This window comes from Dermacentor silvarum, unplaced genomic scaffold (assembly GCF_013339745.2).
Source record: "Dermacentor silvarum isolate Dsil-2018 unplaced genomic scaffold, BIME_Dsil_1.4 Seq12764, whole genome shotgun sequence".
NCBI lineage: Eukaryota > Metazoa > Arthropoda > Arachnida > Ixodida > Ixodidae > Dermacentor > Dermacentor silvarum.
This window is the reverse complement of record NW_023605692.1, coordinates 1-18,123: the sequence shown is the minus strand read 5'-3', so window position 1 is coordinate 18,123 and position 18,123 is coordinate 1. Positions and strand designations below refer to the sequence as shown.

General features: G+C 48.4%; 1 protein-coding gene across 1 annotated transcript; it reads left to right on the top strand.

The window, feature by feature from the left end:
- Positions 1-6,061: 6,061 nt before the first annotated feature.
- Positions 6,062-16,675, top strand: LOC119434556 (heterogeneous nuclear ribonucleoprotein Q). Its single transcript, XM_037701696.2, has 7 exons — positions 6,062-6,490; positions 6,991-7,656; positions 7,724-7,859; positions 14,899-15,400; positions 15,836-15,945; positions 16,036-16,184; positions 16,383-16,675. Exons 2-7 carry the CDS (start codon positions 6,997-6,999, stop codon positions 16,647-16,649), a joined length of 1,824 nt encoding a protein of 607 aa, XP_037557624.1. The 5' UTR covers positions 6,062-6,490; positions 6,991-6,996; the 3' UTR covers positions 16,650-16,675.
- Positions 16,676-18,123: the final 1,448 nt, after the last annotated feature.

Below are 18,123 nucleotides of genomic sequence, written 5' to 3'. Positions count from 1 at the left end.
ATCTTTATTATTATTATTATTATTATTATTATTATTATTATTATTATTATTATTATTATTATTATTATTATTATTATTATTATTATTATTATTATTATTATTATTATTATTATTATTATACGTGCGTCACGTGCCCAGGAACAACCTCATGGTTGTTCCTGGGCACGATAAATAAGTCATTGATGCCACGTCAAGTCTGAAGAAATGTGAACGCCTAGATAATTTACTATGAACACTTTTTCAATGGCCACGTTATTAATAGTGTAAAAGCAAGTTTGTGGTACGCTGGTCGTGGTAAATGTCATGGCGCGATGGTGTTAAGCAGGATTGGGGTGGATTAAGATCGATTAAGGTGGATGGAGGAATAAGGTTGAATAGGGTGAGTTAAGGTGGATTAAGGTGGGTTAGTATGGATTATAAGGTCGGTTAAGGAGTATTAGGGTGGATGAAGGAGGGTTAAAGGGCCCCTAAACCACCCAGAGGTCTAAATTTCGGTTTGGCATCGTTGATCGTGACGGCATTCAGAACTCGATGCGCGTGTTTACTTGAAATGTTAAAAAAATATCCGAGATGGTTTAGGGACCCTTTATGGTGAATTACAGTGGGCTTTACAAAGGCTTTCGCCTTCGCGTCTCCTAGGCGATAGCTTAGGACACCTGACTGACTGACTGAATAAACTTTATTAAAACCAGCAAAAGGTGGTGGCTGGACCTAGGCCTCCCACGTGGGGACGTCGAGGTGTTGCCTCTTCGCCGCCTCGCAGGCTTGCTGGGTCGCCCATAGTTGGTCGTCGAGGTTGGAGCTACGCAGAGCAGCGTGTCATCTCGACGAGAGGGTCGTGGGATTAGTGTCGGGGTATTGTTGTGTACAGTCCCAAAGCATGTGTGTAAGTGTGGCTGGCTGTGTCTTGCAGATATGGCACGTGGGATTGGGGTAAATGTCTGGGTAAATCTTGTTGTAAAGGTGTAACGAGGGGTAAGTGTTGGTTTGTAGCAGGCGGAAAGTTGTAGCCTGCGCTCGGGATAGCCTGCTGTGCGGGCCGGGGAAAGTCCTACGCTCTAAGTAGAAGGATTTCACTACATCATTGTAGCGTGTCAGGCGATCCCTACCGGTGGGGGCAGCCTCCCCGTCTCCCGCGCGGTAAACGAGCCCTCGCGCTAGGGAGTGGGTAACCTCGTTGAGGTTGGGGAGGTGCGGGTGGACGGTGCCTACATGAGCTGGGAACCAGACGAGTGTAACCTGATGGTCGGTTGAGCGGGGTGCTTGTTGCAAGATGCGCAAGGCTTGGTGGGAGATACGGGCGTTGATGTAGTTGATAACGGCGGAGCGGGAATCAGAGACGATGGTATGGCATGTTGGGTCTAGTGCGGCTAGCGCGATGGCCACTTCTTCAGCTTCCTCAGCGTGTGGGGTTACTAGGCTGATAGCATGGTGGAAGAGCCTTCACGTGTGGTGACGGCTGCAAAGCGGGTACCGTGGGGATATTCGGCGGCGTCGACAAAACTCACGCCGTCGTTGCGAGCAAGGGCTTTGGTGAGAGCCGTGGCACGTGCTGTGCGGCGTGCGCGGTTGTATTCGGGGTGCATGTTTCTGGGGATAGGGTCGGCGTGAATCCAGGGTCGTATGGTGGAGGGGATCTGGTGTTTATGGCCGTGTTGATGGTGGTAGGTAATACCGAGCGAGGTAAGGATGTGGCGGCCCGTCGCTGTGAGTGTGAGTCTCTCCAGCTGAGAGCGGCGTTGGGCCTCGATGAGCTCGTCCAGTGTGTTATGGACGCCTAGTTGAAGGAGAAGGTCAGTGCTAGTGTAACCGGAGAGGCCGAGGGCTTGTTTATAGATACCGCGTAGGAGAATGTTCAGTTTGTTTTGTTCAGCCTTGTACCAATTTAGAAACGCAGCAACGTAGGCGATGTGGCAAATTACGAATGACTGGATTAATCGGAGGAGATTCTCCTCCGATTCTCCACCCCCACGGCGGTTGGAGACCCGCTTCAAAAGTCTCATGGTGTTGAATGCATTGACCTGGATTTTTGCGGGGGCCATGCCATTCGCTCCGTTCGCCTCTATAAGCATGCCGAGCACACGGATATTGGTGACGAGGGGGATGGGGCTGCCATCCGTGAGGTGAAGCGCGATGTCTTCGTATTGGCGTTTAGCGGTGGAATGTTTCGGACGGCGGCCGCGGAGAGTAGGCCTGTAGAGGAGGAGTTCGGACTTCTCGGGAGAGCAGCGAAGCCCAGTGCCTTGGAGATAGGTCTCGACTGTTTCAATGGCGGATTGTAGTGCCGTTTCCATTTGGCCGTCACTGTCTTGATGGGCCAATATGGTGATATCGTCAGCGTAGATGGTGTGGTTGACACCGTCTACTTGCTGCAACTCCTTGGCAAGATCGCTCATGACGAGATTAAAGAGCATTGGGGAGATAACGGAGCCCTGGGGGGTTCCCGCGCTGCCCAGAGTCCGGGCGTCGGAGCGGAGATCCCCCACCGAGAGGAAGGCCGTGCGATTAGACAGAAAGTCTCTGACATACTTATAAGTGCGCGCACCGAGGTTAAGGCGTGAGATGCGGTCGAAAATTGTGGAATGGGCTATGCTGTCAAAGGCCTTTTCGAGGTCGAGGCCGAGTATTGCTTCAGTAGTGCGGGTTCTACCTTCAAGTATATGGTGCTTAAGTTGTAGCATGGCATCTTGGGTCGACAGGTGAGCCCGGAAACAAATGACTGAGTGAGGATACGCTGCAGTGTCTTCCAGATGAGTGTTAATTCGGGTGAGGAAGGCATGCTCCATAACCTTTCCCACACATGAGGTTAGGGAGATGGGGCGAAGGTGATCGAGGCTAGAAGGTTTGCCAGATTTGGGAATAAGGATGACCTTTGCTGGTTTCCAGGCTGGGGGAATTACACCTTTACGCCAGCAGTCATTGATATAATCTGTAAGGTGGGTGACGGAGGCGTCATCCAGGTCATCCTCCATCGTCATCCGGTCATCCTCCAGCGTCATCCTCCATCGAAATGCGGCCGCCGCGGCCGGGACAACGCTGGCGTGATGAGGTGCACGGGTGCTTGTCCCAAAGCGAAATGTTCTGTGCTGCCGCTCTCTTCGCCATTTCAGTTGTGCCGCGCCTCCAGAAGTCAGAACATCGCATGTCGTATACCATCAGGGTGTCAAACGGTAACCGGAACTGAACTCGAATTTCATGAAAGGCACGCCGCCATTTTGAAGCTGAACCGCAACCGAATGAAAACTCACCATTTTGAAATTGAACCATAACCGGATCAAAACTGTATACGTACGTACGTATAGAAACGTACCGAATCGATTCGGCCAGCAGTTCAAAACAAAACGAATTATTGTTCCGAAGCAGTTCATTGAACGGTTCGGAATGGTTCCGCGCAATATAAGCAAGCGCTTAATTCGTAGCTTTGCATGTCACGGCTGTCCGTTAACTCTTTTCACGGCAATCCCGTACGTGGGCGCCGTCATGTTTGATTACGTGGTGACGCGTCCATTGCTTGCCTCAGCTGTCTCTGTTGCCTCCGTATTTACAATGCCTGTGTACGACGCCGATGCGACTCAACAAACCTCTTTGTCGGCGTATATATCACGAGACGGTGACTGGGTGGATGACGAAGCTTTGGCCACAGCTTCAGAGGACATATGCTAGCGCTATCGCAGCTCATTACGCCTTGTCTAAACGATGCGAGCAGCGTATACGGTGCTAAATTGTACTAGAAAGGAGTCTATAAATACATTCCAAGCTGTCCAAACGTCCTGCTTCTGAATTAAGTCAGGATCAGTGGGTTTTGCTCGTCGTTCTTTATTTGGCTAACAATTTGAAGCAGCGGCTTGTCATGTACGATATCTGACTCAGTAACGTTCCTCGGCGCGGTTTTTATCCGGTTGTTTATTTTTCTGCCTAATCGCTCGCTGGTATGCTCAATTGCGGTATTTTTGTTCTCAGTTGCCGCACAAGGCTTGGAACATAGATGTTCTGTTCTTTGTAATAGCTAATTGCAGCAAACACGTATTATCGCTATAGCCATTCGCTTATTTTGTGTACCTTCACGAAACATACGTGTAGCAGTGGTCCGTGAACTTGGCCACACAGATTCGTTCCTTTTTTAATATAACAGTCCAATTTTTTGTCACTTGAGCTTCGCAACAGAATGCCTTGCACCTACCCGTAGGGTGTCCCGCGTAAGTTGAACCAAACCTTTGAAATAGGCAAATGTCATGTAGCTGGACAGAATCAAGGTAATGTTGTTTGCCGTCGCTTCGAGATACTACATAATATTGTCTTAATTAATTAATTAACTTCTAAAATATTATAGTTAGACGAAAAGTGTCAATGAGAAAATTGTATAGCAACATGAAAGGCTCCCGATATAGATTTCTGCTTCTCAATACGTGCTACATAAAGGTGTTTTTCCGAGCGTGAAAGAAGCCCGCGAAGTGCCTCGAGTGGCGTGCAGTCGCGCGGCAATTTTGCGTGTATTCGAGGGCACCTTTCGCGCTCGGTAAAACCCTTTTATGTAAAGCTGCATCGAGAGTTTTTCATGTTGTTCTTCAATTTTCTCATTGACACTTTTAATCTAATTGCAATATTTGAGAAGTTGATTAATTATTTAAGACTAATTATGCAATTAGGCAGAATGCAAAAAATAATTTGAGTATGCCCAAGCGACGGCAAACAACATTACCTTCGTTCTGCCCAGCTACGTGCTATTTGCATATTTTTAATATTTGGCTTTAGTTACATGGGACAGAACGCCCGCGTGTGCTCGAAGGCCCGACCCGAACCCCTGGCTTCATGCCCAGTTCAGGCTAGAGGGCATCAGGTCCGGGCGCAGCCTGTCAAAAATCACTTTGCCCGACCTACGCAGAGCTCAAATCCAGCGCTACGAACACATTCTGATTCAGAGCCCCGCGCCCAGAGCGCTCGGAGGCGCTCTAACAGTCGAGCTGGGAGCGCGACTACAGTGCTTAGAATAGTATATTCTAGGCACTACAGCGCGACTGAGTTCTTAATCCCGATTGCGTGACTCGTCCTAGAGTGGCCTAGAATATCTCTATATCTCTCTGAAAACAGCTAACCGCCTGACTGGGGCATTGCCTCCGCGATTGCAGACGACGCAGATTACGCGTGCACAATCTCGAAGGCCATAGCTGATGCAGGCTCTCTCCGCCTCCAATCTCTAGCGCATCGAGTTTTTATACTCTAGAGGGCTCCGCATCGCTGCTACATTGGAGTGCGGTAGGAACCAGTCGAATCTCATTTATTGCCACTCAGGAGAGAAAAGTAGATTAGTCATATTGACGACTGTGAAACAAAACTTTATCGCAAAAAAAAAAAAAAAAAGACTTCATCCTTCGAATTCGTATATAAGCCGCAACAACACGCATTGTATATATATTTTATATTCTGTCGCATTTGTCTATTACTGATTACATGCCACTTTCAACTACTATGTTTAAGATACTAATTATCACGCCGATTTTAGCCCACAGAAGCATCGCTTCCAGATAAATATTCGTGATGCAATGCGCATTTTTTCGCCACCACTGGCTAGCCTAGGCTGTAGTGTTCTAGAATATATTATCAATAACATGCCTAAGTTTGGTAGATTGCAGTTATGGTTTAGTAATGAAGAAACTCGTGCACCACACGACGTACGTGTCTACTGTAATCACACCAACCGTGCCTTTTCCTCGCCACACTGTATACTTTAACATATCTCACATATCAAAGGGTCAAGAACTTGGCCGGCGTTAAACGTGTGGTTCGCATATTGCACGTCGGCTAAACTTGTAAGGTTCACAAAATGAAAACTCGCGGGCTGTCACTGCAGCGCAGTACGGCGGCACTGGTAGCACCTTGCTGGAGAACTGTTGCTCCCGTAGTAGCGAGAATGTAACGGAAGTGATGTGACGGTTGCACTTCATGCAACGAGATTTTAAAAACGGCATGGGCCGATGTGTCAATTGGGATGTAGACGATTAAACGTGAAGAGGTAACTTGCAGGTATCTTCGTCGGAATACGAAGGAGACGGGTTATAACAACACGCCTGTGAAGCATAGTAGCAATGGGTTGCGCGTCACTAGCTACGGTAGCTTGCCGGGCTTGCCCGCTCCTCTCAAAATCGCCAATCAAAACAAGGATGGCGCCTTTTCTTGGGTAGCGCCCCTTTGCGCAACGAAAAGTAGTTCCCCAAATATCTGTATTTTTTATCGTATACAAAACTATTATCGTGAAACTGTGATAGTAACCTTTAACAAAACACTGAGTCATATTCGGCTGTTCAATTTAACCAGCAAACTGCGCCGTTTTACTCGATAGTCGAAGAACGGCGTGGCCCTTTGCAATACTCCGGCCACCCCGTGCATGTGTCACTCACGTTGTTGCCCATTCCCATTAGGTTGGGACTGGGACAAATTTTGTCCCCTCGAATCGGGATCTAATTTTTTCTCGCAGGAGTAATCGGCTTCCAAAGTGAGTACAAGAAAGTTTTCTACACATTGTTCACGTTGCTTTAATGATGACGAGCTGCGTGAAGTGCTGTTCGCGCTGTCGAGACGGGCTCGCCGAGTAGAGCCGGTCAGTCCTACGCCGGCCCTTTGTTTTGCCTGCCCTAGCGCGCGTTTCACTGAGAGTGAACGACAAAGATTTACAGGAGTCCGCGCTCTCCCAGCCAAGCCGAGTTGGGAAAGTGGCGGTAGGATGCAACGCAGCCGAGTGTAGTTGCAGCAGCGGTAGTACCTAGCGTGCGATGCTAGCGAGGCCTAATTTGGCAGTTCGCCTTTTTGACTAGCGCCATGGCGGGATAGACGCCGGTGCACTTGGGTAGCGTGCGTGCTGTGCTTCCCGGCGACCCGGGTGCGTCCAGTTAAACTTTGTGCGGCGCTCGGGGTCCCGCTCGCGATTTGGGGCGTCGGTGAGACACCTGGCTTGCGCGTCATCGGTGGCGTTTCCTTTTCATTTTCGTGACGCAGAAAACGATGGCCGAGGGTAACGGGGACGCAGCGACGGTGGAGCCCATGGACGAGTCGAGCGCGACGGAACACAGCGCCGATTACGCCAAGCTTGTGGGCCACGGGCTTCAGGAGAAAGTGGCTGCTCAACTGGATGCCATCTTCCAGACGGGCAAGCTGGCCTACGCCGACTTGGATGAGCGCGCGCTGGACGCGCTCAAGGAATTCCCCGCCGACGGCGCCTTGGCCGTTCTGAAGCAGTTTTTGGACAGCAGTCTGGAGCACGTGTCCAACAAATCTGCCTACCTTTGCGGCGTGATGAAGACGTACCGGCAAAAAAGCAAGCTGCCCGGGGCGTCGGGCTCGGGCGCCAACAAGGGCCCGGACGAGGAGAAGATCCGCGCCATTCTCGACCGTACGGGCTACTCGCTGGACGTGACGACGGGTCAGCGCAAGTACGGCGGCCCACCCCCCGGCTGGTCGGGACCGCAGCCGAGCAGCGGCTGCGAGGTGTTTGTCGGCAAAATCCCCAAGGACATGTTTGAAGATGAGCTAATACCCCTGTTTGAAAAGTGCGGGAAGATCTGGGATCTTCGGCTCATGATGGATCCGCTCTCGGGCCTCAACCGGGGCTACGCCTTCATCACCTTCTGTAACCGCGAGGGCGCCCACAACTCTGTACGCGAGGTGAGTATCTTGAATCACTCTGCACTCCCCGTATGCTCACTGACTGTGCTCTTTGCTCGCCCCGCAGCTGGACAACCACGAAATCCGTAAGGGCAAATACATCGGGGTCACCATCTCAATCAACAATCATCGGCTTTTCGTGGGCAACATCCCAAAGAACAGGGGCAAGGAGGAGCTGTTTGAAGAATTCTCCAAACATGCACGTGAGTGTTCTTGTGCAGATTTTAAACTCGCGTACATAACAGTTATGCGCTTCTTCGTCACTACATTGAGCAATAAAGTGCAGTGATAAAGTGCTCTCGTTTCACAGTAATCAGGTGAATTAAAGTTAGGAGGCTTCTCTAGCAGATTTTGCTGGATTGCAGTGGAGCTGATGCATTCTCTTGGTTAGGTTGTATTGTTAGCCAAATTATGTTACTGTGGTACATTACTGTTCGTGCAGCTCAGGTTCAGCAGTAATTCATGGTGCCATACAAATACTGCATCAGCTTTGTTTTGAGCTGCAGTGTACACAGTGCGTTGGTTTGGATGTGGAGAGCAGGTCTTCATAGCTGGTTGAGTTAAAAGGTCTCGATGGATGGTGTGAGCCACACTGATAGACTAAGCTTTGTTGTGTTTGGAATTGACTATTAAGTGTAAGTTCTACTGTAAATGGTCTTCCAGAGATTGGTCTTTGAATGCTCTTTCGCCCTTTTGCTGTTGCTATTCGTAGTGGTGCAAATGTGTGCATGCTTTTATGGCAGCATCTCTGCTACTCCAGTTATTGGTTTCAGTACTGACAGGAATTACCTGCAAGCAGTTCCCAAAATTTTTGATGAAGGATGGCAGTTTTATTTAAGACTGGCTTGACCTGCATAAACAAAAGTGCTATTTATTGTAATGCCTTCTAAAAGCCATAGACATTTCAGCAAGCCAAGAACCACAGTGGGGCAATAACTGTGTTCTGTACTACTCAATGAAAGAAAGTGCCATGATAAGTTGCACTCATCACACATTTCAGATGAAAAAATGGATTGAAGGGCTGGTCACATGTGTACTGAGAAGTCGAACTTGGTCAACGAATTTGTACTTATTCTGTAGATATGTGCCTCAGTGGCAGTGGCATTGTGCTGCTGAGCACGAGGTCACGAATTCAATTTTCTTCCATGGCCCAAGCTGTATTCTGGCCAGAACTGAATGCAAAAACACTCATGTGCAGTGGGTTTGGTGCACAAGAACCCCAGGTGGTCCAAATGAATCCAAAGTGGCATTACTCATAAACCACTGCACACTTATGGAAAATTAAATGCAGTAATTGTTTCATGGAGGCATCTGTAAGCACTTTGCTCTGTCATCCACAAGTGCAACAGTATCTGGAACAGCAGCACAAAAAGGTAGAATGCTTGAATGTTATAGCAATGCATTTAAACGATTTCTTAGAGGAAAGTACCATTACTGATGTCCCACAAGGGTTCTGGATGTGGTTATTCCTTAGTTAGTGTGCACGAACTTGCCAAGGTACTTGGTAGTGGTGGTCAGATTTGCGGGATTTTCCTTGAGTTCCTCATTCAAAGCTTGGTGTACTGAAACCCAAAGCGAGTAAACCTGCTGTAGACCACCACCACTTGTTGCATCTACAAAAAATCAGCATGACTTGCCTTCATGGATATTGCAACTTGCGAACCTAGAAACCTTGGCACAGAGAACAGCCAGGAAGTTTTAATGCAATTGGCGTTCTTTGGGGACTTCAGCCAGTTTGCGGTATTCTTTATGTCCGTTTTCCCGCGGCTAACTGTTTTCCCGCCAACTTGGGTCACTGGGTAGTCCATGGTCTAATGGGTAGAGCATCGGGCTGCTGCACTGAGGGAACCGGGTTCGAAACCAGCCGTCGGACCAACTTGGGTCACTGGATATGTAACACTGGGTATGTCCGCTCTTCAGTGAACCTCTTACACGCCAACTTTGGTCACTGCGTATGTGCCGCTCTTCGATCAACTTTTTTGATGCCAACTTGAGTCACTGCTGCACGCAAGCAGCATTGGGAACTCGAGGAGGAAGTAGACTCCATCTGGCTGAATGCACCTCTCATACATGACGCATCTTGGCAGTGGCAGTTCAGTGTGGCTACATTGCTTCAATGGTAGTAGTACTAAAGCACTAACATTGGCATTCATTTTATGATGGGCTCTGCCACAATTCTTCCGATACGAATCTAATGAAACACATCTAGGGCTTGATCATGGACTGGAATGCACTTGCTTACATGGCTATTGTAACCTGCTTCACATTAATTATTACTTGCTGTTTTACTATGCACTGCTAAATATAGCATTATATTCAGCATACATTTTTTTTTTCATTTGAATTATCTACTCTCTTCTTATGTGTCTGCAGTATTGTAAAGTAATAAATAGAAGCTTAGAATGTTTCTGCATGACAGAGGGTTGGACTGTTGCAATGGACTGTTGCATTGCTTTTGGTATTGAGTCAAGAATGCTGGAAATGCTATTATGAAAAAAACTGCTGCATCTCCATTCGCCATGCTAACGGAAAGAAAGGTGCCTTGGTTATTTAGGAACATTGAACACACCATGGTAACATACAAACAGCCAAGAGTGGGAATGGGGGGGGGGGGGGGGGGGGAGAGAGCTTCCACCACAGAAAAGTGCCTATGTGGCCTTGTGTCCAACCGCCCTTCTTGCAATCTCTATTGGCAGTGCGGGCAGCAAGATCTGCACTGCATCTAACGATGAAACGCAGAGTGATGTGTACTGCAGATGTGTATTGGGATTGCTCATTTATGGTGACTTCTGTACCACTGCAGTGCTTCAGCAAGGCAGATGTGAATTGTAAGGATGGGTTGAATATGGTTAAATGCCACTGCATTCTTGATCTACCTCTGTATTGATCTGCACTTAGCACTTGTTGGTTTTCAGTTTTGTTTGCTGCTCCTGAATATTATCTGTACACATGCACAACAAAAGGTTTGACTGTCTGCACCTCGCAGACATGTCACATTGCTCTTTACTTTTCATTACTATATTACAGTGCGTGGCAGCTGGCAACTGCAAGTAGCTTTACACAGTAGCCTCTAGATAAGCCAAATATTTTAATATACTGAAGAAAGCCAAAGCATTTGGTTGGTTTTTTTCATGGTTGCCATGTATATATTAAAAAAAAGCCCCTTCTCCTTTTTTCCCCCCTCTGCTTTTATTCAGTCAATTACACTTTTATGCTACCTGCAGTTCCAGGAGTGCCTTGTAGTGGTGCCATAGTCAGCGATGTTGAGCTTGGGCCTGTAACGACTGTAATCAAAAAAATATTTTTTATTCGTGGAAACGATTTAATATGTCTAAAAAAGCACATCCACACCTATAATCTGTGCAAATGTTCTTCACAAAAATAGCAAATTCGATTCACACAAACATGCAAGGCGTTTCCTGAATGTAAGAACGAAAGGTACTGTTGTCTCAATCCTCAGAAGTCTTGTTGATGGAAAACACTGAAACTTGATATCACTGTCATCAGAACTGAGATTGAGAGCTCATGATTTAACGGGTTTGTTTGTGGACTGTTCAACATTCTTTCTACTTCAGGGCAATGAAGTTTTGGAAAGTGCACATTTCCTTTTTGTATCAACACCACATGCTGAATTATTGGTGCTTCTCACGGGGGCTGCCATTTTGAAGTTGAGTGTAGCCGGTGCAGCAACCTCCACTCAAAGAATATCTGCTGGACGTTGTGTGCCATCTGGCATTGTTTTTTACAAACGCAGTGGAATGGATGGGCCAGACCAGTCTCCAGGACTCTACTGTAAGGCCACGCATCTTTGAACGAGCTTGGCTTGTCTTCTATATTTTCTGCAAGTAAACCCCTGAAGAGCTATGCTTGACTTCCACACGGAGAGGGTTAAGAGCAGAAGGAAAAAAATGTTTTCATTGCCATGAGGGCCGCAGCATAAGTCGCAACTGCTACCCGAGCAAGGGACGAAGCAACAAAATGAAAGCGATAATCATGCTATCATTAGACTAGTCGGGTAGGTGGGCAAAGGAGTTTGTAAATATAAATATGCAAACTTGTGATTGCTGTGCACCATGCTTGTTCCAAAAACAAAGGTTGCACAATTCAGATACCTTTTGTAGTGCTGTAAATATCTCCAGATGTGCAAGATGCAAATCAAGTTTTTAATACACCTTCACTACACCTGATGGCAAGAACCTTCCTCGAAAGACATATTGCAAGCAGTGCAGCTGGTGTGGCTCAGACTTGGCTAAGATTTTTCAATGAGCATGAAGGCACAGAAGGGTTCTCAAGCAGTCCGAGGCGGGTGTCTGTTCTTGTGTTTGCATGCTGATGCAACGAGAACTGCAGTCGAAGATCGCACATTGGCCCAAGTCACTTTCAGTCACCCAGTACAGAATTGGCTGTTTCAGCGTAAAAGGACTGGTATTTGTACTATGCATTCAAGTGCTGCGTTGCTAGTTTACCTGCTTGTTCACACAGCCCATACAGGGGCGGCATAGACCATAGGGTTTAAGTGAATTCAGACACTGGTGAATATGGGTGCTGCAAGTGTGGCGGTTCAGCTGGCATGGAAATGATAGTACAGTCAAACCTCGATATAACACAGTTGTACTTGCAGCGCAAAACTTCGTTATATTGAGAATTTCGTTATATTGAGGTTTTGTTAATTCAATAGAACTAAGATGGTGAAATAGCAATACTTCGTTAAATTGAGGTTCGTTATATCGAGGTTTGACTGCAATTTGTCTAAACTTTGTCCTTGCTTCAAGTGACTTTGACATTGCAAGTTGATTGTTTTTAACAATACATTGTGTAATTTTACAATTGGCAATGATTATGCACGTGGCATACACCCGCCGTGGTTGCTCAGTGGCTATGGTGTTGGGCTGCTGAGCACGAAGTCGCGGGATCGAATCTCGGCCACGGCGGCCGCATTTCTATAAGGGCGAAATGCGAAAACACTCGTGTACTTAGATTTAGTTGCACGTTAAAGAACCCCAGGTGGTCTAAATTTCCGGAGTCCCCCACTACGGCGTGCCTCATAATCGGAACTGATTTTGGCACGTAAAACCCCATAATTTTATGCACGTGCACAGATACTTATTGCCTTCATGTGTTTAAAAAAATAGAATTGCTTGGAAATTTAGAAAGATAGAGCATAATAAAGCTACATGGCACATGCATTTGACATGTGTACGTGCTAGACGAATCCGTAACGTCCTATTGCCACTTAGGTGTTCACATAACTTTCTCTCTTAATTGGTCTCTTTATATTAGCAAAATAATTAGCAATGCTAACCGCTTGTTAGGTTATCTCTGTCGCAATGTTTTGCAATTCCTCCTTTACAAAACTTGGTAAACTCAAGTATGCCGCTTCCATCTGGGACCCCAGCACTGATATAATAACCTCTGCCCGCTTTATTCTTGGAAACTACAGTCCTACTGCCAGTATCACTTTAATGAAAATCTTTACAGCTTGCGTCACTTGCCTGTCGCCGCAAGTTTTCTCGCCTATGTCTCTTCCACAAAGTATACTGCAGCCCTGCCCTGCACAATGATGTTATTCTTCTTCCATCATACATTTCCCCTCGTTTTCGATCATGCACAAAAGGTGGGAATAATGTCGTGCTTAATGCAAACATGTTGTCAACATGCTATCAATCATTTATACTCCGCACCTCACAGGACTGGAACCACCTTCCGGGATCAGTCTCGTCCACTGTTCACTATTCCCAGTTTCATAATGTTTCAAACACAAGTTTATTACTGTGTAACTAACCAAGTATGTAATTATGTTTGTTTTCGCTCAGTTGCTTGAATTTTTGTGGTTCCCGCTTGTTTCTCATCTTTTCAGCTAATATTGTATAACAGAACAAAGCTTGTATCATGTTTCTTTTTTTTTTTTTTTTTCCTGTGTTCCACTCCCCTCTGTAATGCCTCTGGCCCTGAGGGTAATACTAATAAATAAATAATACCCATCATTCCCATGGTAGAATGGTCACAACACCACATTTACATTAGGTAATTTGAGCAGAAAACGCTTATGGCGTAGACTAGTAGCCGACATTATCCGTCGCGGTATCCCAGTGGCTATGGTGTCGTGCTGCCGAGGTCGCACGTTCAATGCCAGCAGCATTTCGAAGGGGGTGGAATGCAAGAATGCTTGTGTCACATGCATTGGGTGCACTTTAAAGGATCCCAGGTGGCCAGAATTATTCTGAAGCCCCCGTAATGGTGTATCTCATAATCAGATCGTGGATCTGGCAATTAAGAGCCCAGATTTTTTTTTAGCTAGCATGGGCAAAGCAGCAGGTGGCTGAGAGAGTAACGGTAATGCCATTGCACGTTGCTAAAATGCCGTGATTGTTTTTGGTATTGCATTTTGTTTGTGAAGTAGGCGTTGAGCAATCCCTGCAGTTTGAATATTCTTTTGAGCCGGACAACCTGGTATCATTTGATATGGGGCTAGTGCTTTTATACATGTAGCCACAACATCTCTGCCATCATGCATGAAGTACGAAAGGACCCAGAGGAGCACAGAAGTTCCTGACAAACAAGCCTGTTGTGGAGCGGCTGGTCGTACATGTGGCCATGCATATCCTACCTTGAGAATCGTGGATGCCAGGCACTTTTCAGCTTACAATTCCCAATTTGTAGGAATTTTCCTCTTGCATATGCCTGTTGGTGTTGACCAAGAATAATGTAAGGGGCGAGTAACAAGTGATGGTAATACACGTGCTCTGCTGTTTACATTTGACAAGTAGCTTTGAACACCGGCTCTCATTCGTTGTGATTACCGAGATTCATTTGAAGGCTTCGTGCCAACTTGACCTTTAGGTTTTTCCTTCTTGAATTCACGAGTCACTGACTGGTGGTTTTTGTGTAATAGGTGTGCAGTTGGGTTTGATGACCTATAGATGTGGCCAGAAGAGGAAGCTGTGTGTGGCCACAGTTTATTCAAACCGGCTAGTCACGAGGGTGATGTTTCTTCGAGAGCGGCAGGCGGATGTTGCTGCATAGGCCAAGTGCACTAGCGTGTTCTATCCTACACAAAATCTACACGTAAGAGTATTCTTTATAGGCAGTGCTGTAGCCGATTGTTGCACTGGCCCAGTGTGATTTCTTAGTATTCATTGCATTGGGCACCTCAGTGTTATTTGTTAAATAAACATTAAAGCTGATGTGCACAAACAAATTTTTAGCCATCCCATGACTAACACTGTCCCTTTGTTTTTCTAGCGGGCCTGACAGAGGTGATCATCTACAGTTCACCTGACGACAAGAAAAAGAACAGAGGCTTCTGCTTTCTGGAGTACGAGTCACACAAGGCAGCCTCGCTGGCCAAGCGCCGCCTGAGCACAGGCCGCATTAAGGTGTGGAGCTGTGACATCATAGTGGACTGGGCAGACCCACAGGAGGAGCCTGATGAGGAGACAATGGCCAAAGTAAAGGTCCTGTACGTTCGCAACCTGACAGCGGACGTGACGGAAGAGAAGCTCAAGGAGCTGTTTGAGGCACATGGCCGAGTAGAGCGGGTCAAGAAGATCAAGGACTATGCATTTGTGCACTTCGAAGAGCGGGACCATGCTGTGCATGCCATGGAGCAGCTTCAGGGCAAGGACTTATGCGGGGCCCCCATGGAGGTCTCGCTGGCCAAGCCCCCGTCGGACAAGAAGAAGAAGGAGGAGGTGCTGCGCAACCGGGAACGTCGCATGATGCAGATGATGCAGCAACGCATAGTGTGAGCACTCTATCCTCTCCCACCGCTGGAACTTGAGTGGTGGCCCATCAGTGGGGCCTCTTAGTAAACTGCCTCGTGCATGACATAGTAACACAGCCACCCACTGCAGAATGGATTCCATTGTGCTCCACCACAAAGTGTGTGCACCAGCTAAATTGGATAAATACGCACTCCTATGGGCAATTGCAACACGTTTGTTCGTGTTGCTTGTAATTGGTGCAAGCCTTGGTTGCTTCTCATTGTTGGATGATGTTCCATTTTAGGTGCACTCAAGGCTTTGCGTTAACTGAAAGCTTATTGGCCCTGCTAGTACTGACCTTCGTGCACGTGCCCTGGAAGGCTATGCGGTCGTGCAGCGTGGTCAGTTAAGGCCGTGCGTGATGAAAAAGTAGCACGCTCGTTGTAGTGATGTGCGTGCTTATTTGTTTGTTGCAGGGACGTGTCGGACTACCGCATGATGGGCTGCATGCCCCCGCCGCCGCCCCTTCGGGGGCCCCGGGGCGGCGGGGGCGGCCGGGGCCCCCCCGTGGGTCCCAGGAGTTACGGTGAGTGTGGGGGCACCTGGGGGCACGGGGGTGTGCGTTTTCCCGGCTGGCTCAACCCTGATCCTTGTTGGTCTCTGTGCTGCTCCGTAGATTACGACTATGACTACTATGGGTATAGCGACTACCGGGGCGGCTATGCGGATCCGTACTATGAGGACTATTACGGCCGCTATGATGACTATTATGACTACGGCTACCCAGCTGCGGCACCCCCCCGTGGCCGGCCTGCTCCAGAGCGGGTGGGTGGTTACTCTTTTCCTTCCTTCTCCTCCTCTTGCCGACGGTTAGCATATCCGAGCGGCCGGGAAAGCGGGCGCCCCCGCGGTGGTTGAGGTGCTCGCTCTCGGATATGGTAGCCCGGCGCGCGCCTTGCCCGTGGCCGGGAGAGCAAGCCCCTAAGTCGGTGGGCCCTGATTAGTGTGGTGTTCGTGTTGCAGGCTCGTGGTGGCCAGCGTGGGGTGACGCGTGGGGGGCGCGGCCGTGGGCGGGCCCCCCGCGCTCGCGCTGGCCGGGGGGCGGGCCCTGTCAGCCGTGGGGGCCGTGGGGGCGCCCCCCCCCGGGGAAGCCTGGCCGGTAAGCGCAAGTTCGACGGGGGCCACCAGAACCAGGGCGACTCAAAGCGCCGCTTCCACAACAGCAGCCAGCAGCAGCAGGACGACGGGCAGCAGTGGTACCAGGACTCCTTCAAAGAGACCTGGGGCTGACCGCCATCGCCGCCGCTCGGTGTGTGTCTTCCCGCGCCAAGCACTCCTCCTTCTCGCGGGGGGCCGGACGTGATGGACAGGCGAGTGTAACCTGACAATGTGTGGAAAATAAAAGTGGCCGTTTTAAAAACTTCGGGCATTCTCTTCCCTGCTGCATGACACGGCTGTGCACGAACAGCGCTCACAAGTGGACGGCGACGCCCACCAGGCAAAGGTTTGGTATCGGACAATTTTTTCCCACCTATTATAGCGCATAATGCTTGTTGAGTATGCCGCGCAAAGCGAACAGCTGTTAAAAATGTCGGCTGGTCCAATCGAATGCCGCGCACACCCGAAGGCCGGTACGCGCCGTTGAGATGTAGGTGGCGTGGACGTATGACTTGTTTTCGAGAGGTGAAAGTACTTTGGACAAGTTTTTCCTCCTGTGTCCATTCAACGTGTAGCCGCCTTGCAATGGCGGTTTTAAGCAAGTTGCTGGAAACTAGCCTGCCGTTTCGTTGCTATGAAATCGCGCATCCGTGGGAGCCTTCGTGCACTGCTAGCTGGGTGACATTGTTTTTCGACACCTTCAGCAACTCTATCAAGCTCTACAGCGTGCTCTACCTGGTCAGTGCGTTTATTTTCGATGACACAAGCTGACACGCTTACAACGAGAGAGAGAAAGTCTATGTAGGTCTGTAATGAGCTGTGTGTTCGCTAATACAGATAGTCGAACAAGTGTTTGATCGGGAAACGTTCGCTGCACCGTTTTTCCTCGTAAGGTGCTGCGTCGTTACGCCGTATGCACGAGTCAGCTGACCATGCGGACGCGCGTTGTAGTACGTCCCCAAGAGCCTTGCTAGCTTGCCGCGTACATAGGCAAAAACTCGCGCGCGCGTGTGAAAGGGACGCTGTAGGCTACTGCGGAAAACTCGTGTGACGTTATTTAGCGAATCTCCTGCAACGAAACTGCGTTTTGACCAGCCACGGTGACCGGACAGAGGATGAGGATATCTGTGAGGTTCGGTTAGAAATTGGCAGAGCTTAGGAAACGCTCATGCGTGCCGTCCGTCCTCTTGACCGCTTTTAGGCGCCTCGGGGTTTGAATTTAGGTTCGAAGCACGACTGGAGCGCCCGAGCGGTAATCTGAGGCGTCTCTCTTGCAAGCCACCAATGTGAATGAGATGCAACGAGCGCGCTTTCGTTCATGCATACCAAACAAGCGCCACAAATGGCGTTAGGTTAATAAAATATAGTTTGCGCGATGTCTTTCTGTTATTGATGTGATGGGCACTGTCGAAGATTACTTTCTTGCCTCTTTTGTCTCTTCTCACGCTAGCGCCGTGTGGAGCGTGTTATTTCGTGTCCGGTAAAAAACAATAAATTTACGGTGTTGCTTTGACTAGCGTACCATGAACGCGAATGTGAAAACAAAACAAAAAAAAATCCACCTTTGTAAGAACTGAGTGCGCGCATGCAGCAGCTCCTGGGAATG

Bases quoted from the DNA above. Each gene is read 5' to 3' on its own strand.
- LOC119434556 (XM_037701696.2), top strand. From the start codon at position 6,997: ATGGCCGAGGGTAACGGGGACGCAGCGACGGTGGAGCCCATGGACGAG. The intron at 15,401-15,835 runs GTGAGCACTCTA...TGTTTGTTGCAG, and splicing joins ATGATGCAGCAACGCATAGT to GGACGTGTCGGACTACCGCA. The intron at 16,185-16,382 runs GTGGGTGGTTAC...TTCGTGTTGCAG, and splicing joins GCCGGCCTGCTCCAGAGCGG to GCTCGTGGTGGCCAGCGTGG.